We start from the raw sequence: 20,586 nt of genomic DNA, 5'->3' as shown, positions 1-20,586 counted from the left end.
TTCAGCTATTTCCATGTTATGGATAATTCATTTACTTGCTCTTTTTTACTTAATAGAAACAAAATTGCTATTTTAGCAAATCTTATCCCCATCAACAAAGGATTCTTTAAAGGAATGTCACAAACCACAACCATATCTTATTTATCTTTCATAGCTGAAGGACATTTTTGGATGAAAATATCCTTATAATTTCATGGCTTCCTTATTCTAATTTTCAGGACATTTCATTACTATATAGATTACACCAAGTTTCCAAAAGGTAAAATTGGTTCTTTATTGCTTTTTATAATGTTACTTATTAATCTGATTTCTAATTCTTAATACTTTTTTAGATAATGTTCACTTCAGTTAGTCACAATGTGGCTAGGTAACTGAGCTCAGAACTTTGACAATTACTCACTTGATTAGGGCAATGACTTTCAACTACGTGCACAACAGAATTAGGTGTGAAATATAACCACTGAGTCTAGGGTAATGGTTTCCAAACTTTAGTTTGCATCAGAATCTCTTGTTAAAACACAGAGGTTTTGGGGGGCGCCTGGGTGGCTCAGTGGCTTAAAGCCTCTGCCTTCAGCTCAGGTCATGATGGGATCCGGCTCTCTGCTCAGCAAGGAGCCTGCTTCCCCCTTTCTCTCTCTGCTGCCTCTCTGCCTACTTGTGATCTCTGTCAAATAAATAAATAAATAAAATCTTTAAAAACAAAGCAAAACACAGAGGTTTTAAACATATGCTTGTTAAAAACAGAGATTGCTGATCTTGTCTCCTAGAATTAAAGAGATTCAGTTGGTTTGGGGGTGACATGGTCCCAGATGATGCTGATGATGCCAGTCCAAGAATCACACTTTGAGAACCACTAGTCAGGGATCTAACCTGGGCATCTATGTAAATAGTTTAACATGATTGTGATGGTTGAGCATAGTATCATCCTTAAGGAATGAGTTGCATAATTGAGTGTGTGTGTGTAGGTCATTTCCCCGAGGAGATTCTCAAACTTCACTGTGCATCACCATCACCTGGAGGGCTTGTTAAAACACAGATGGTTAGGCCTCACTCCCAGAATTTGGGATTCCCTAGATCTGAGATGGAGTGAAAATCTGCATTTCTACCAACTTCCCAGGTGTTATTGAAGCTGCTGATTCTAGAATCACATTTTAAGAACCACTGCCTTAGTGTAATTTAAACCTAACCCCTGCAGCAGTATCCTTGCTTTTCCCTAGGTATCCAGAGTGCCGTAAAACTTGTTGTGCAACTTTAATCTTCAAGAAGTCAGATTCCATTCTGAGGGCAATAAAGATGGGAGGGAATACATCTTATTCATCTTTACATAGCTTTGGCATATTACAATGATGTTTTGCAAAAACTAGTGCTCAAAAATGTAATGCATTTGAACACTGGGATAGCAAATGATTTTGTGGAAAAAGTAATGTTACTTATTTAATCAACACTTAGTAAAAGAAAATGGGTAATTACCATTCCTGAGTTTAAAAAATGTAGAGAAGGGGCTGTCAAAGAAAAATTAACTTTGGCTCATCAAGTTAATTGGCAATCTTCCCTCATGTTTTGCCTTTAGATATTTGTGAGTGCAGTGCACCGAAACTGACTACAGTGTTGACTTGAGTCTGGAGATCTATCTGTGTGTATATGCATATGTATACACACGCACACACATTTGTGCATCTCTCGAATAGTATCTGACTAAATTTGGCAAACCATAGAATTACATCGCATATATTGAATGGATTATAGTACATTGTATAATAATATATACAGGATAATACATTATTCCGTATGCCGAGGGCATACAGAAGATCCTGTAGAACAGACCAATAGGAGACAGACTGCAGTGAAGAAGGGGAGTGGAGGCAGGTTCCGGGTAAATAAAAGAGATACTACAACACCCAGACAGTTCTTATGCTGGAAGAAATGCAATCTCAAAGTTGCAGAAGTCCCATTTCATGCGGGAAGAAGTACAACTGCATAAAAATTGTAGCAGTCTTTCAATAAAATGAAACAGAAGTACCAAAACGGTTCTTGAAACAAGGCTGGAATGATCGTGTTCAATTAGAGCTATGAATCTGAGAACAATCTTCCCTCCTGTCTCCTGTTGGGGCCAATGCTGCCTCCTACAGAGCCACATCTACTCTGCCAGGTGCTGCAACTACCACCAGACCTTAATTTCATTCGGCCAGGTCCTCGAGGCTTTTTCCCGCCAAAGGCCAGGTTTCCGCCCCTCCAAGCCCCGGGCGCAGGCGGCACTGCGCATGTGCGGGGCCCTGGCCGGCGGACAGCTCCCCCCTCCGCGGCCCCACGGACTGCGGACCATGGCGGAGATGGAAGCGAGCCTGTTGCGCCAGTGCCCGCTGCTTCTGCCTCAGAACCGGGCGAAAACCGTGTACGAAGGATTCATTTCTGCTCAGGTACCCGCCAGCTTGTTGCCCGATTGCTAGGAGGGCGTCCCTTTCGCGGCGCAGCTCCGCCCCTGGAAGTCAGTTACGGGGGCAGTTAGGGGCCCTTAGCCGGGGGAGTTAGGAGGGGAGGCGCCTCACGGCTCCTCGGAGACTGGAGGTTTGAGGACTTCTGCGGTGGTTGACAACCCGCCACTCGCTACCGCGCCCTGGCCTGGGCTAGCGTCGGGCCAGCGACTGGGCGAGAGGAGCCCCGCGCGGGGCGCGAGCGGGGGGCGGGGCAGACGGCCACGCCCCCTCGCGCGCGCTTCCTGAGTTTGACCTCCCTTCTGATTCCGCGTCTGCCCCACCTTGAACTGTTTTTTGATTGTTTTGCAAATTTTTACCTTGTCTCTAACCACCCCCCGCCCCCCACCCCCACGCTGAGCCCCACAAAGGTTGGTGGCCCGTCGTTCACTAGGGGATCCCTGCAGATTATGCTCGTTTTTCCTGTAAAAATGGATTTTGGAGAAAAACCGCCTTTTGGCTCTCAACTAAGCCCTGTGTCCCTGAGCGCTTCCTGTAGCGATATTTTGTACGAAATCTTGACAGCAGAATTAATTACCTTTCCTGAGTCCAGGCGGCTTCTTAATTCTGTGGTGCACTTGACACGTGGTAACACACGTGTACAGGTTTGAAGTTTACAAAGCGCTTTCCAAGTACGTTATCTCACTAATCCTCGGCCCTTTGAGGCAGAATTAAAAGAAATCTTTTTCAGTCTTCATAGTTAAGTAAATCAGGGCATGGGAAAGTGGGCAGGTTAAGTTATTTGTCCATGATTGCCAGAGTCCCTGAAAGCGAGGCAATCAGATTCCACTCCCGCGTTTTGCGCCTCTCTCTGCATTGGATCAGGATACTGGGTTAGATTTTTGAGTATAGGTTTTTGCTCCCAGACTTGTATACTCAACATTGTGCATCCTCTCTCACCAGCACAATACTTTCTTTCTTGTTCTTTTTGTTTTGTTTTGTTTTGTTTTGGTCTTTTAAAATTAACAGATTCTGCTTGAGGAAAAACTGTTGAAACTACACACAAATTAACGACCTGCAGTTTTTGATATGGATCATGAATACGTTAGATTACCAGCAGTACCTTTTAGCTATAAAATGTAACACGCACCTAACCTGAGGATTTGATTTGCTATGTGAAATGAGGAGAAATTTCGGAAGAGGAAAGAAACAAAGTGGTCATTTTTAAACAACTTAACATTGAATCAACTGTATTTTCTGGAAAAATATGTATGAATCTTTTATAGACATGCACATTTTCAGTATTTGAACTCAGTTATATAGAAACACAAATTATTCAATTTTGTCATAATAAATTTAAAATTTAGTAATTAACCAGATAATTTGAAAACATATCATGGTGATGAGTAAAAATTTCTGTTCTCAGAATTATTTTTATTTTCTGAAAGAAAAATGAATAATTGCATTGCTCCACCTTACCTTGATTAACACTCCATTCAACAATCCTCATCAAAACATTGTCAGCATTAAAAGAGTGGGAAGGAGGTAAAATTTAACTCTTACTTATAGTGATTAAGAGAATGGTTTCAACTTTCAGAAATATTTAAGTGTTTGAGTATTGGGTATTTGAAAACTTGATACTTAATTTAACTTTAAAAAGAAGCCTGTTTCATTTTTTTTTTTTAAGTATAATTGACATGCAGTATTTGTTTCAGGTATACAACATAATGATTTGATGTATGTATATGACATGAAATGATCACTGAGTCTAGTTCATCGGATGCACCATATGTAGTTCTATAATTTTTTTTTATGGTGAGAACTTTTTTTAAAAGATTTATTTATTTGAGAGAGAGAGAGAGAGAGAGATCCTGTGGGTGTAGAAGTGCAGGGAGACAGAGAGAGAGGAGAGAAAGAATCCTCAAGAGGACTCCCAGCTGAGTGACAAGCAGGACTAGAGCCTGATCCTGGGGCCCTGAGATCCTGACCGGAGCCAAAATCTAGAGTAGGCCTCCTAACCCACTGACCCACCCAGCTGTCCTCCTTATGATGAGAACTTTTAAGATAAGTCTCTTAACAGCTTTCAAATAGGCAGTAGAGTTTTAACTATAGTTTCCATGTGGTACTTTTCATGCCTATAACTCAGGACTGGGAATTTGTGCCTACAAAAACACAAACTTCACCTGTTTCGTCCTCTACCCCACCAGAAAACATCTTTTTTGAGAGTTGGGGCCATATCCTAGGAATTACCATATGTTTTGACGTTTATGCAAAACATATAGTAGTCTCTCAAAAATATTGAGTGAATTATTAAATTTACTTTCTAAATGAACCTTTTACCCACCCCTTAGAATATTAAGGTAGAACTAATCTGAGTGCACTGTGATTAAGGAAAGATTATAGAGGGTACATATGGATTTATTAGTTTTTCTTTAAATTCATTATGACCATTGCAGAAAGTAGAGGCTAAATTTCATTAGTATTTCTGGAATAAAGGTAATCCACTTTTTCTTCCCTGAATTGGAAGTATCAGTTTTGAATTATCTAGCTGAAAACCTGATTCATTTTCAGGTAATGTTTAGAAAAATTAAAGAGAGATTAAGTTACATTTTTATCAGGAGCCATGTTATATCTAATTTTAGGCATTTTAAGGAAAGTACTTTATATGTGTGTCCCTACTGAAGCCTGTGAGAAAAACTTGTGTAAACCTCAGAATTGAGATTAGATGAATTTTTTTGTGACCCTTGCTGTAGCTACAATTCTGACTTCTTAACATAAACACATTATTTAATGTTTGATGGGACTGGTTTTCTTGAGAAATGTTTGTCTTGTATGTTATTTCAGATTTACAGAAAAATAACAAGTATGTATGAAAATTACCCAAATTCACCATTTTACTTTTGCCCCATTTGATTTTACTCTGCGTGTATATATATGGGTGGGTATATATACATTATTTTTCTGAGAAGTTTGAGATTAGGTTGCAGACATAGTGTCTCTCTATTCTTAAATACTTGAGCATATAGTTCATGGGAAAGGACAAACTCATGTATATCCACAGTACAGTTATCAAAATCACGAAGTTTCATCATGATATAATGCCATCATCTGGAGGCCAAATTCAAATTTTGTTAATGTTGCAATTACGTATTTTGTACCCCCCTTTCCAGCCTCCTGTAAGGAGTGAGATGAAGATACCACATTGTATTTAGTTTTAAGGTATCACATTGCATTTAGTTGTCCTGTTTCTTTAGTCTGGCATAGTTCCTTAGGCTCTTTGTTTTCTATTAACTTGACATTTATTAAGACTATGGTTTGGATATTAGGAAGAATGTCCCTCAGTTTGGGTTTGACTAATACTTCCTCATCATTAAATTCAGATTATATAATTTCAGCACAGATGACACAAAGAATGCTGTGTCCTTTTTAGGGCGCGTGAAGTCAGTGGTTCTCATTGATGATGTTACCTCTGATCAATCACCTTGTTAAGATGGCATGTGCCAGATTTTCCTTTTGTAATTCATAAGTACTTTTAGAGAGCTACTCTGAAGCATCAAACTTTCAGGTATACACACCAGTTTTAGTATCTTAATTGAGCCACCATCATTTGGTGGTTGCCAAATGATGATTTTTCTAACTCCATTATTTTCTTCTTTATTGTCATTTTATTATAAGGAGTAAACTCTTTTCCCCCACTTATTTGTATCAGAAGTTTTAAAAATAATTTAATGGATTGTAATCTTTACTTGCCTTATTTATTTTGATGCTTAAATTTTCCCACATTTGGTTGTGAGAGCACATTTTTACTGATACAAGTTTTTAAGGCTCTGCATTTTCCCTCTTACCGCTGTTTTTAAAGTAGGCTGTATATGCTGACATGTAGTGTTTTATCATAATCATTTTTTAGTATTTACATAATTTTACTTTGTAGATCCCTTGCACCCAAGAGTTACTTAGTAGAAGATTTAAAAATTTTTCTCATGAAAATCTTTTTTCGATTATTAATTTTGTTATTTCTAGTTTTACAATTAGATAATACTGTTTTTAAAAATTATAGTCTGTGAAACTTACTGATTCTTGGTGCATGCGTGCGCGTGTGTGTGTGTGTTTGTGTGTGTGTGTGAGAGAGAGAGAGAATGAACGATCTCTGTGATTTAAATAAGTTATTTTCTCAGTTGGGTTATTCCTTTTCTTTTGGGTGAGCTTGGCAGTTTGTTTCCCTCAAGGAATTTGTGCATTTCTTCTAGATGTTTGAATTTATTGGCTTAAATTTTACTTCATATTATTCCCTTATCCTTTTAGTGAATGTATTTAGGAACTGTAATGATGTTCCCTATATTGGTTATCTTTTGCTGTGTAACACTTATTCCAAATCTTTGTGACTTAGAACAACAAACATTTGTTATCTTACCTTTGCTATGGATCGAAAGTTTGAAAGCTACTTAGGCGGATGGTTCTGCATCACTGTTTCTTATGGACTTGTCATGAAGATGTTAGCCAGTATGCCAGTTCTCTAAAGGCTTGGTTAGAACTTAAAGATTTGCTTCCAGGATAGCTCATTCACATGGATATTGGCTGCAGCCCCCTGTTTTCTGCTTCTCTTTGACTTGGGAGGCTTCAGTTCCTTAACTGCAATAGACCTCCATAGGGTCCTCAAAACATGGCAACTAGCTTCCCTATGCGTGATAAATCAAGCATAAAGCTGCATGGTACTTTTGGAGAAAAGGTATCAGTCTCTGAAGTTACACATATTTACTTCTGCTTTTTCTGTTTTTTATAGCAAGCCCCAAATCTCGTCCATATTCAAAAGGGGAGAAATAAGGCGCCAACTCTTAAAGGTTGAAATATCAAAGAAATTATGGATATATTTTATAGTTACTTCTTGTCCCCACTCTTACGGTATTTTGTGTCTTTTTTCCCTGGTGCAACTGGGTAGAGGCTTAAACATTTTATTGATCTCCTCAAAGAACCACTTTTGATTTTATTGATTTTCTTTTATCACTTATTTTTCTGTGTCTTTCTTTGCTTTCTGTATATGTGTGTATATTTCTTTGTTTTCTGATCTTAAGTTTCCTAGTATCTTCAGGTGGAATTTTAGCTCATGGATAATGAGAACTTTTTATTTTATAATATTTTTAAAAAATATTTTATTTATTTGACAGAGATCACAAGTAGGCAGAGAGGCAGGTGGGGGGTGAGAGTGCGGGGGGGTGGGGAAGCAGGCCCCCTGCTGAGCAGAGAGCCTGATGCAGGGCTCAATCCCAGGATCCTGGGATCATGACCTGAGCCAAAGGCAGAGGCTTAACCCACTGAGCCACCCAAGCGCCCCTCTGTTTTGTAATATAATTGTTTAGTGCTGTAAATTTTTCTTCAGACACTACTTTGGCTGTATCACACATACTTTGATATGTTATATTTTCTTTTTCTTTTTTTGGGTTCAAAATACTTGTTAATTTCTTTTCTTTCTTTCTTTCTTTTTTTTTTTTTCTTTTGACCCATGGGTTACTTAGAACAACAGTATACCTTTCTAAATATTTTAGGACTTTCTAGATATCTTTTTGATATTGATTTATAATTTAGTTTCATATTGGTTACAACAGAATTTGTAGGATTGAAATTCTTTTGAATATATTGGGACTTATTTTATGGCATAGAATATGACCTATTTTGGTAAATGTTATGTCTATTTGAAAAGAATGCATTCTGCTGCTGTTGGATGATTGTTCTATAATGTTAGGTCAAGTTGGTTCATAATGCTATTTGAGTTTTTTTATATACTCACTGATTTTCTGTCTACTCGTTTTATTAGTGAAAGGGGGTATTGACAATCTCCAACTATAATTATTGTTCAATTTCTACTTTTGTTTCTGTAAGTTTTTGCTTTGTATATTTTGAAGTTCTTTTATTAGGTACATGAACTTTTAGGATTGTTGAGCACTCTTGAACTGATTTTTTTTTTTTAATGACTGTGAAATAACCCTTTTTATCTCTGGTAATCTTTGTCCTAGAATCTCTATTTTCTGATATTAGTATAGTGATTCTAGCTTTTTTTTTTTTTTTTTTTTTTTTTTCTGGTTAGTGTTGGCATGGTTTAATCATTTCCCATTTATTTGCTATCTATTTGTGTCTTGTATTTGAAGAGGATTTCTTCTGGACATTGTTTTTTTTATTGAATCTAAAAATCAACTGATTTTTGCTTTGAGATGTTTAGATCATTTACATTTAATGGATGACTGATATCATTGAGTTTAAAGCTAATATTTTGCTGCTTTTTTGTTTGTTCTATGTGTTTTTTTATCTTTTTCATATTTTTCTGCATTTTTGTTAGACACTGTATAGTATAATATTTATCTCCTCTATCAGCTTATTAGCTATTTTCCTTCTTAATTAGTTGCTTTATGGTTTATAGTATACGACTTAAACTTGTCATGATTCACATAAATAATAGGATTATATTTTATATGCACTATTGGTTTATCAGCTATATATCACTATTGTCTCTTTTTTAGTGTTTGTTCTAGGGTTTACAGTATGCTACTATAATTTACCACAATCTACTTTCAAGTATACCACTTACAAGAATCATGCAATGTACTCTTTCCTATCCTCTCCCTTTTCTGTACTTGTTGTCATATCTTTTATTTCTATTTATCTTTTAACCCTCCCAATACATTTTTATTTTCCTTTAAATTTTTATTTCCTTTAAATAATTATCTTCCTTTATTAAGACACTTTCATTTTTTAAGGACAGTTTTAGAGTGGGTTTATTTCTTGGGTTTTCTGTCCTATTCCATTGATATATGTTACTGGTTATTGGTTTTTGAGGGGAACATTGAGAATTTCATTACATAATATAAAGGGAGGAAACCAACAATATGATTTACCACTGTTGATGTTGACGTTGGCTAAAACACTGTTTGTCAGGTTTCTCTACTGCAGCATTAACTCCTCTTTCCATACTTACTCTTTGGAAGGAAATCTCTGAGTTACTCTCACTTAAGGAGTGAAGGGTTATGCTCCCCCTCTTTTAAGGTAGAGTATATAATTTACCTGGAATTCTTCTGTAAGGAAGGTTAGTTTAATTCCCATATTTATTTAAGTTTTTAAATTTAATTCCAATATAGATAACATACAGTGTTCTGTTAGTTTCAGGTGTACAGTATAGTGATTTAGCAGTTCTGTACATTACTCTGTTCTCATCATGATAAGTGAACTTTTTAATCCTCATCCCCTATTTCACCCATCCCTCCTACCCTACCACTTCTCCTCTGGCAACCATCAGTTTGTTCTCTGTAGTTAGGAGTTTTTTTTTTTGTTGTTGTTGTTGTTGTTGTTGTTGTTGTTTTGTTGTTGTTCATCTCTATTTTTTCTTTGCTCATTTGTTTCAATTTTTAAAATTTCACATATGAGTGAATTCATTGGTATTTATCTTTCTTTTTAAAAATATTTTATTTATTTGACAGGCAGAGATCACAAGTAGGCAGAGAGGCAGGCAGAGAGAGAGAGAGAGAGAGGAGAAAGCAGGCTCCCTGCTGAGCAGAGAGCCTGATTCGGGACTTGATTCCAGGAGCTTGGGATCATGACCTGAGCTAAGGCAGAGGCTTTAACCCACTGAACCAGCCAGGTGCCTGATATTTATCTTTCTTGACTGACTTAGTTCACTTAGTGTTATACTCACTAGTTCCATCCAGGTTGCTACAAATGCCAAGATTTCATTTCTTTTTATGGCTGGGTAATATTCCATTGTATATATGTACTACGTCTTTTTTTCATCCATTCATATGTCAGTGGACACTTGGGCTGCTTCTGAAATTTGGCTATTGTAAATAATGCTATAATAAACATAGGGGTGCATGTATCCCTTTGAATTAGTGTTTTTGTAATTTTTAGGTATATTCCTAAAAATGTTTGTGATTACTGCATCATAGAGTTCTTCTATTTTTACTTTCTGAGGAACGTCCATAGTGTCTTCCAGAATGTTTGCACCAGTTTGCATTTCTACCCCCAGTACAAGAGTGTTCCTTTTTCTTCATATCCTCCCTAAAACTTCTTGTTTGTGTTGTTGATTATAGCCACGCTGACAAGTATGAAGTGATAATCTCATTGTAGTTTTGGTTTGTATTGCCCTGATGATTAGTGATGTTGAGCTTCTGTCTTTTCATGTGTTTCAGCCATCTGTAAGTCTTGGAGAAATGTCTGTTCATGTCTTCTGCCCATTTTTTATTTGGATAATTTAGGGTTTTTTTGGTGTGTGTTCAGTCATATAAGTTCTTTAAATGTTTTGGATACTAACCCTTTGTCAGGTATGTCATTTGCAAATATCTTTTCCCATTTAGTAGATTTGTTGAATGCTTCCTTTGCTGAGCACAATCTTTATTTTGATGTAGTCCCAATAGTTTATTTTTGCTTTTGTTTCCCTTGCCTCAGCAGACCTGTTTAGAAAAATGTTGCTGTGGGTGATGTCAGAGAAATTAATCCTTGTGTTCTCTTTTAGGATTTTACAGTTTCATTTCACATTTAGGTCTTTAATCCATTTTGAGTGTATTTTTTGTGTATGGTGTATGAAAATGGTCCAGTTTCATTCTTTTGCTTGTAGCTTTCCAGTTTTCCCAGTACCATTTGTTGAAGAGACTTTTTTTCCCATGGCATATTACAGACATTTTAACATTGTTGTTTCAGTCCTTGAGGATGGATGGAATGTCTTGTCTTTTTTTTTTTTTCTGTTTTCTTTTTTCTTTTGGTCTTGTCTTTCATTAGTACATAGTTTTCAGAATACGGGTCTTTAACTTCTTTGATTAGGTTTATTCCTTAACTCCCTCATTTATTATTATTTTGTTTTAAGATTTTTTTTTAACTTATTAGAGACAGTGAGTATATAAGCAGGGGGAGCAGCAGAGAGAGAGGGAGAAGCAGGCTCCCCACCAAGGAGGGAGCCCTATGTGGGGCTTGATCCCAAGACCCTAGGATCATGACCTGAGCTGAAGGCATATGCTGAGCCACCCAGGAGCCCCTCCCTCATTTATTAAATCATTTATATCAGTATGGACTCATAGATATTGTATCTTCTACCTTGGTTTGTAATCCAGTCCTTATTTGTTCAGATTGTCCAGTTTGGCACAGTGATCCTTTTAAAGACATTTAAGAAAAAGGTCGTTTATATTTACCTGTATATTTACGGTTTCTGGTAGTTTTTGTTGTATATCCACATTTCTCTTGTTTCATTTACTTTCTTCCTTAGGTTATTCCTTTAATATTGTTTGTAGTGCATAGCTTGTACTGATACATTTTTTCAGTGGTTTTATGTCTGACATGGTGTTTGGCCTTTTGAAAGATACTTTTTCTAGCTATAAAACTCTAGATTTTTTTTTCCCTTTTAGTACTTTTCAGATGTTGCTTAATTCTTTTGCATTATTGCCTATGAAAAATCTCTTCTGTTTCTTGTTTTTGTTCCTTTGTAAGTGTGTTGTTTTTGACTGCTTTTAAGATTCTTCTTTTTATCATTGGTTTTTGTTGATTAGATTATGATGCACCTAGGTGTAGTTTTCTTCATGATTTTCCTCCATAGGGTTTGTGGAGCTTTTTGAATTTGTGAGTATATATTTTCAATTTGGGCAAAACTTTAGCCATTATTTCTTAAATTTTTTTCCTTCTCCTTCATTTTGGGGACTTAAAATATATGTATAGTAGGCCATTTAAAAATCATTCCGTAATTCACTAATGGTTCTGTTCTTTTTCATTTCTTGTTTCAGTGTCTTTCCCTTGAATTTTCTGTGCCTTCGAGTACCCTAATATTTTCTTTTGCAATACTTAATCTGATGTTAATACTTTATAGCATCTCAGACATTGTATTTTTCATCTCTTTGATTTGGGTCTGTCTTTATCTTTCCTGTTCTATTTAGCATACTCATGCTTTTCTCTACCTTCTTGAACATATGTAGTTATCACTGTTGAAATTTTTTTAAGCAGTTCTATCATCTGCCATTTTTGTATTTCTCTTGATTTTTTTTTTCTCTTCATTATGAATCTTATTTTCCTGTTTCTTTGCATACTTTGGTTGGATGCCAGATACTGTGCATTCCAACTATTGTGTGCTAGCTAATTTTATTCTCTTAAATATTCTTGATTTATTCTAAACTGTAGTTAAATTATTTGGAAACAGTTTAAGCTTTTCATAGTTTGCTTCTAAGCTTTGTTAGCAGAATCAAAACAGACTTTAGCCTAGATTAATTTGGCTCTACCACTTAGGCAGTAATCTTCAGAGTACTCTCTCTTTCTCTCTCTCTCTTTTTTTTCTTTTTAAAGATTTTACTCATTTATTTGACAGTGAGCGTGAGCACACAAGGAGGGGGAGCAACAGAGGGAGAAGGAGAAGCAGGCTTCCCACTGAACAGGGAGCCTGATATGGGGCTGGATCCCAGACCCTGGGAATACGACTCTAGCCAAAGTCAGATGCTTAACTGACTGAGCCACCACTCAGGCACTCCCAGAAGAGAAGTCCCACCACTTCTCTTTAATGATAACCTTTATAGTATAAGGTTTTCTACTCTTCTGAGAGGAAACATGACTGCTCCCAGCCTTGTGTGAATTCTGAGATTGTTTTGTATGTTCCAGTCTCATGATTCCCAGGCCTTGGGTAGTTTTCTCACATATACACAGCAATCATACTTAGCTGATGACTTTTACAACAATACACTGATATTGTCCAGTTTCATTCTCTATGTATTGTTTCTTCTTATATGGCATTCCTCTTTGGTACTGTACATTGTGAATTATACATGTCTTTGCCTCCCCCAACTCACCCCTTTTTGTCAAATCAGGGAGAATTGTCTGGCTCCATTTGGTTCTCTATCCTTGCTGTGAAGTCTGAAAAATTCTCCAGGTAGTAAGACAGGATAATTATAAAGATTTTTCTCATTTGTTTTCCTTCTTTCAGTAATCACTGTTTTTTGCTGCCTGTTTGATGTCTGAACTTCATTGTTTCATATATTTTGTCCAGTTTTTAGTTAAAGTGGGAAGATAAATCCTGCTGCTGTTTCTCCATCATAGCTAGAAGCAGAAATCTTCTCAGTTTCTTAAAAGTTCTTTTCTGTTGTTGCTTTTTTAAAATCTTGCTTTGAGAAGTGTGATGCTACTTTTATTCTATTTCTCATATATTATTTGGTCTCATAAGTTAATGGACTTTTTCTTTAAAGTCTGCATATTAAGATACATTTGAGTCAGTCATTAGGACTTCTTTCTTACATGGTCAGTTTATTTCATTATGTGAATTTCCAGAAAGTATGCTTAGATTATAATTCAAAATATTCTTTCTTCTCTTTGGTTTTCCTTTTCAAGGTCGCCAATTCTTTTTGTGTTGGATTTTCATTACCTGTTTCCATTTCAACTGCTTTTCTCTGATGGTTTTTAATTTTATTTTCTGATTTGGTAATTTTTAAAAAATTTCATAATGGCAAAAAATGCTAGAAAACTTTTATTGAGGATGGCACCTGGCTGGCATCGTCAGTTAGGTGTCCAACTCTTGGTTTTGGCTCAAGTCATGATCTCAGGGTCATATGATCAAGCCCTGCTTTGAGTTTCATACTTAGCACAGAATCTGTTTAGGACTCTCTCTCTCTCCTCCTGCTCCTCCCCCTGCTCACTCTCTTTCTCTCACTAAAATAAATAAATAAATCTTAAAAATTCTTTTTTTTTTTTTATAAGATTTTGTTTATTTACTTGACAGAGAGATCACAAGCAGGCAGAGAGGCAGGCAGAGAGGAGGAAGCAGGCTCCCTGCTGAGCAGAGAGCCCAATTTGGGGCTCGATCCCAGGATCTGAGATCATGACCTGAGCCAAAGGCAGAGGCTTTAACCCACTGAGCCACCCAGGTGCCCCAAATCCTAAAAATTCTTATTGGGGTAAAGTACCCATAACATATGCCACTTTTAACCATTTTATTTTAAATATTGTCTACCCCCAATTTGAGGCATGAACTCACAGCTCTGAGATCAAGAGTTACCTGAATTATCCAACACAGTGCCTCTAATGAAATTTTTATTTTACTCTATTCCTCCTTGAGCACTTACTAATTTATTCTACTGTAGTATCCTTTTTTTTTCTTTTGAACTAAACTTTTTTTCCTTGTAATTTCTGTTCATAATTTTTTGAATTTCTGAGTCTGGGTACAGACACTTAACTAATGATAATATAATTCAGTATTATAATTTGTTTATGCCTTGTGTTTTTTTATCTGCATGGGGTATCATTATCACTTGAAATATTTTCTTTTATTCTCATTTTGACTCATAGTAGCTTGGCATTGATGAAAACATCTTTGTGAATTTGGTTGTTGGCAGTAGTTTATAAAATTACTAGTTTAAGAATACTTTCTTCTGGGACGCCTGGGTGGCTCAGTTGGTTGGATGACTGCCTTCGGCTCAGGTCATGATACTGGAGTCCAGGGATCGAGTCCCGCATCAGACTCCCAGCTCCATGGGGAGTCTGCTTCTCTCTCTGACCTTCTCCTCGTTCATTCTCTCTCTCACTGTCTCTCTCTCAAGTAAATAAATAAAATCTTAAAAAAAAAAAAAGAATACTTTCTTCTGTAGTTGAAGCAAAGTGCGGTTTATTTAATGGCTGATTTTTTAAGTAGTGCTGACGGAGGAGTTGAGTATTTTTATTTTGTTAAAGAGCCTTAGCTTTCCACTCTTACTTTTTCTCCTAATACCCAGTTTCCAAAGGATGTCTCCACCTGCCTTTTTATCATCTTCTCCATGTGTATTTCTTTTACAAGATGAGCTTCTTGACTTTTATGTTCATATTAAGCTCCCTCCCCGTAGTCAGTGCTCTGATCTACTAAACTCTTTATTATTATCTTAACACTTAGTTCAGTCTCCTCTCTTCCATGCGCTTTTTTTCTGAACCTCATAGTTCTTTAAAAGGACTTGGTATAGGAGCTCCAGAGTGAAAACCACTGGAAAGTGGTTTGTTTTTCTTCCTACAGGTAGTCTGAAGTTTATAGTGTTCTCTGTTTTCTGATTTTGGTGGAGACATGGGTTTTTTGTGGTTTTAGTTTTAGTTTTTTTGTTTTGTTTTGTTTTAAAGATTTTATTTATTTTAAAGAGAGAGAGTTGGGGCAGAGGGAAAGGGAGAGAATCTCAAGTAGACTCTGTGCTGAGCATGGAGCCCAACGTGGGCCTTGATCTCATGACCCTGAGATCATGACCTGAGCTCAAACCAAGAGTTGGATACTTAACCGACTGAGCCACTCAGGTGCTCCTGTTTTAGATGTTCTTAATATTGATCTATTTGGGAGGATATATGGAGTGATTCAGATTTAGGCAACTGTCATTACTTTGTTTCATACAACCTGGAAGAATTCTTTTTGAGAGCAATTAACATCTTTTATATGCTTTAACTAAAAAAGCTAGTTTTGGACATTTTCTTGAATCAGAAAAATATTATGGCATGTAACATAGCATTTGACCTTTTAAAATGGCTGGATTTTGCAAATAAGGGACTTTGGAATTTTATTCTTTCGGATAACAAATCAGAGTAGTTTTACTATTTTTCATGTAAATTCTGAATTCCAGATTGTTCTTACATCTATGTGTGGGATGTCTATAAAGTTAGGTTAAAGTTACTACATAATACCTTCTAGTGCTTTAATGAAATAGTGAATTATTGTTACTTGACCTTTTGAAAAGGTCAGTAGTACATTTTGTTTCATTTTTTTAAAGGACATTTAAATGTAATGAAAGTCAGAACTGTAATATTATCATGAAAGTAAAGGTTATGGGGTACATTTAATTGTGTTCCTTTAGTTTTGAATCTGCTTTGAGGGAGCCTGTGCTAAAATTCTCATGGTGATTATTTTTCGAGAATTTTATTACTCTTTTTCATTTTATATTGTTGGAGTAAAAGATTATATTTCTGTTTGTCTTTTTCTGCTTACCTTTGCTCAGATCATGTGTATTATTCTATTTAAGATATAAAGTTTAAGCTGCTTACCCATTCACTTTCTCAAGAAAGTGAAACTGAATATATTTCTCAGAGAACAGTTCTTTCCTTAGAAAAACTCTTGAGTAAAATTTGGTATATTCAAATGTATAGTAGTAGATATTTAAATTAAAATAAATATTAGTGATTTTTTTTATTAAAGGTCCACAAATGTGGGAGAATTAAATATTCTGTTTTTTGAAAATATTTCTTTCATGTCTGTATGTTCAGATTGTGTAACTAACTATACTTTCATTTTATTACAATGAGGAAATTAAAAATTCTGTAATGGATTACACATTCTTATATTACACTGGTTTTTTTTCTTTCATAGTCAAAGCAATTGAAAGAATTTCTTTTTTCCCAAGTTTATAAGAAATAATTAAATTTCTTTGTTTGCACTAACAGTCTCAACATTCTGTTATGTGAATTGATTCTTTTTAAAAATGAAGTCTTGTCTTTGTTTTGGTTTCCCAATAATTACAAAGTTTCTGGCATTTTTACATTATTTTCCTTCAAATGTAATATTCTATTGCATATATTTTAACAAATGTAAAGATTTGGATAAAGTCGATACCTTTTTGAAAATAAAGGAAAAACATTGCTTTTTTGATGTAATTTTGTTTGACTTTTTCTTAACGTTGTAATTTTCTCAATATTTTCCACAGGGACGTGATTTTCACCTTAGAATAGTGTTGCCTGAAGATTTCCAAATGAAGAATGCAAGGTGATATAGTGTTTGGTCATATACACGCATCTTGGTGGGATGGGCAGTCAGTTAATCTAGGAAAAGCTTATTCTATTAGTTTTGCCCAAAGTGCTTATTAGTCAACCAGAAACATTTCCAGTTTTTTCCAAATCAGTGTACGTTTGTAAGTTATTATTATCCTTTGTGCTGAAGTACCGAAGGTAACACGTTAATTCTCTATTTTTATTCTTTTTTTCCTTTGAAAGCTTAGATGATTAGCAGTTGTGTAAGTTATCTGTTGGTATAGACCGCCCACGCCCATCAAGGAATGTCAAGAGAGGAGACTGGAAATTAGATAGCACCTAGAACCTCTTTTCCGTTCTTAAATATCTCTGGAAGAAGAGGGGAGGAAGAATCCAGAGACACTCATTAGAATTGACAGGATTTTTGTGACTGATTAGAAGTAAGAGAAGAAAAGGAAAGAGGAGTGAAGTTTGCTTTCTAAGTTCCTGGCTCACATCACTAAGCTAGAGAATGGGTCACAGTGGAGAAGTAGGAGAGCCATTATTTTAAGACATATTAGATGTAAAATATCAAGAGGAGATGTTTAATGTATTAATGTGGAACTCAAGTGTGAAACACGGAAATCACAGTAGGGATGGGATATGGGGCTGTGAGTATGGGTACTTAACATTGCTGGCAAGTGTGGGGTGAAAAAAGAAGGCCAACATTTAAAAGACTTGAGAGTATACCAACATGTAAAGAACTGATAAAGAGGAACTTGGAAGAAGACTAAGGATTGACCCAAGCAGTAAGAGGAAGATCTGGGCAGTTGTCACTGAAGCCAAATCAAGGCTTAATGAGGACATGGTTCCTAGTGCTGAGTATTGCAGAGGGATCAGGTTAAATTAGGTTTCATGTAGTGGCAGAAGCCAGATTGTATAGGGTTTCGGAGTGGTTGAGTAGAAAGGAAATGTAAACAGTATAAACTACAATTAACCCTTGAAGAACCCAGGGGTCAGGGGCACCAACCCTTTGTGCACTTAAAAATTTGCATGTAACTTTTGACTGCAAAAATTTAACAGTGCTTTTGATCAAAAGCCTAACTGATAACATGAACAAACTGTTTAACACTTGTTAACACCTAGTTAACACCTAGTGCTAGTATGTTGTATATATTATAGATTAAAAAGAAAATTTTGTTAAGAAAATCACAAGAGGAAACATGTTTGCAGTACCGTATGTATGTTTATTGAAATAATCTGTGTGTAAGTAGACCTGGGCAGTGCAGCCAGTGTTGTTCAAGGATCAACTGTATTATGAAAAAGAGGAGTGGTAGAGAAGGGTGTGCAGTCAAGGCAGAGTTATAATCTTGTTTTTTGAGATTTGCTTGAGCAAGTTAATATGCTTGTTGAAAAAACTAGCAGAAAATAAAACTATCACAATAAAGTGATGATTGATTACTTGATAAGACCAAGTTGGTGACAAGGGATGGAAAGTACATTTGGAGGGGGAGTTTCCCCATGGGCAGTTGAATGAACTACTTTGCCATTAAGAGAGAAAAAATAAGGGTGGAAATGGGGGTTAGCATAGCAAAGATGGAAGAGACTCATGTGGTCTGAAAGGGTTGTAATTGGGGAATCAGAGGGGCTTCCTACTTCCAGGTAAGGAAAAGCAATTCTTAGGAGAATTACTCACCTAAGCAATATTGAGAGCACAGCTGAGGTGAGCCAGTGGATAGATGAACACTAACTACTACTTACACAATTAAAAGTATCTTTTACATTAATCTTGAATTTGAAGATTATATTGCTACATATGCTTTCTCAAATACAAGTTATGTATATTATGATCAGAACGTTGGTTTATTTAACCTACCTTAGAGAAGAATTAAGTAGAAAATTCTGCTTTCAATATGTTAAAAAAAAAGATTTACTGTTTGCATGTCATTTACTGATTGCAGTTATTTATATTTTGAAATAAAATTAGTACCGACAGTCTGAAGACAAGACTTTCAACAGTATCAGTGGTAAAAATTTTATTAACTTGTCAGAATTATATTTATGTCATTCTCTTCTTTGTATGTGCATGTTTGTGTTAGCATACAAATAAGTTTTTTCTTTTTAATTCTGAACAATGAACAAACCATTTTGTTCCATTAAAATTTTAGATTATTATGTAGTTGGCAACTGAGAGCAATACTTAATGGATATCATCACATAGTACAACAGGTAAGTCCTTTAATAGATTTGTTTTAAGCAAGGAGGGCGGGGGGTTTAGGAGGTAGGCAAGGAAAATAATGAAACAAGATGGGATCAGGAGGGAGACAAACCATAAGAGACTCTTAATCTCACAAAACAAAATAAATGTTGCTGGGGGTGGGGGGGGTAAGGATAGAGTGGTTGGGTTATGGGCATTGGGGAGGGTATGTGCTATGGTGAGTGCTATGAAATGTGTAAGCCTGATGATTCACAGACCCATACCTCTTGGGCAAATAATACATTATATGTTAATAAAAATAAATAAAATCGCTACATTAACTTTTTTAAAGGACTTCTTGCAGAATGTGGTGACAGACTGGTATAGTAGTTGCTGAATTTTATAGGTTTCATCTCAAATATTTTAAGGGTCCATGCATTATAAAAAATGTTTTCTGTCTTGGAATCCTCAGCACATTACTGGGCAGTATTCTGAAGCGAATTTCCATCCTGGAGAGGGTCTTCAAATGTATTCACCTTACCCATATCCATCACTTTTCGAGCAGTTTTTCTGCTGAGACTGAATAATGATAGAAGAAATCCAGGAACCATCTAGGTATTTTAGAGTATCTGTAGCAAAAATTGGAATGTAGTTCTAGATTAGTAACAGAAAAGGTGTGGTGGAGATCACTTAGGATCATATATATGTACTTAATGAACATAGATGTTGATACCGCAGAGATACAAATAGGCAGGATTTTTATAACTGGAAGTTTGTATAATTATTATTTTAAAAGACTTAATTTATTTGAGAGAGAGAACAAGCAGGGGAGAGGAGCAGAGGGAAAGGGAGAAACAGACTCCCTGCTGAGCAGGGTGCCTGATGTGAGATCCATCCCAGGACCCTGGGATCATGACCTGAGTAGAAGGCAGACGCTTAACCAGCTGAGCCACCCAGGCGCCCCTGGAAGTTTGTATTACTGATCACCTTCATCCATTTCACCTTCAGCTCCAATGTAGTTATTCTTAAAGTTTAGATTTTTCTACCTGAAAATTTCTTTAAAAATTAGAAACACTTAAAAAAAATTACTGTTACTAAAGAAACCCAAAGTAATGAAATGCCTCTTGTAGAAAAAAAAAAATGTAAGTAGAACTGCATTTCTTTTGATGCTTTATTCATTTTTATGTTTTTCCCGATTTCCTATATTCCTATATTTTTTTCATCTTAAAAGTGGGTTATTATGTATGATAACTGACAATGACAGTCACTCACATAAAGCATTAGTGAGCCACAAAGAAATATAGGAGATAA

General features: G+C 35.9%; 1 protein-coding gene across 4 annotated transcripts in view; it reads left to right on the top strand.

Annotated features, from left to right (window-relative positions):
• FANCL (FA complementation group L) overlaps nucleotides 1-20,586 on the top strand; it is a 299,340-nt gene that overhangs the window by 204,304 nt on the left and 74,450 nt on the right. For 2 of the 4 annotated variants that reach the window (XM_045077868.1, XM_013051074.2), the window contains 2 exons: nucleotides 17,057-17,115; nucleotides 19,247-19,307. In XM_045077868.1, the coding sequence (XP_044933803.1) occupies nucleotides 17,102-17,115; nucleotides 19,247-19,307 (75 nt within the window). In that variant the 5' untranslated portion in view covers nucleotides 17,057-17,101. Of the gene's footprint in view, nucleotides 1-2,262; nucleotides 2,418-17,056; nucleotides 17,116-19,246; nucleotides 19,308-20,586 lie in introns of those variants that run through there. The other 2 variants (XM_045077867.1, XM_004742006.3) reach the window with 2 other exon arrangements.

The sequence above is a fragment of the Mustela putorius genome, unplaced genomic scaffold, assembly GCF_011764305.1.
Source record: "Mustela putorius furo isolate JIRA1106 unplaced genomic scaffold, ASM1176430v1.1 tig00000224_pilon_pilon_pilon, whole genome shotgun sequence".
In the NCBI taxonomy this organism is placed as follows: Eukaryota; Metazoa; Chordata; class Mammalia; order Carnivora; family Mustelidae; genus Mustela; species Mustela putorius.
The sequence above is the reverse complement of the archived record's forward strand: the minus strand, read 5'-3'. Positions and strand labels throughout refer to the sequence as shown.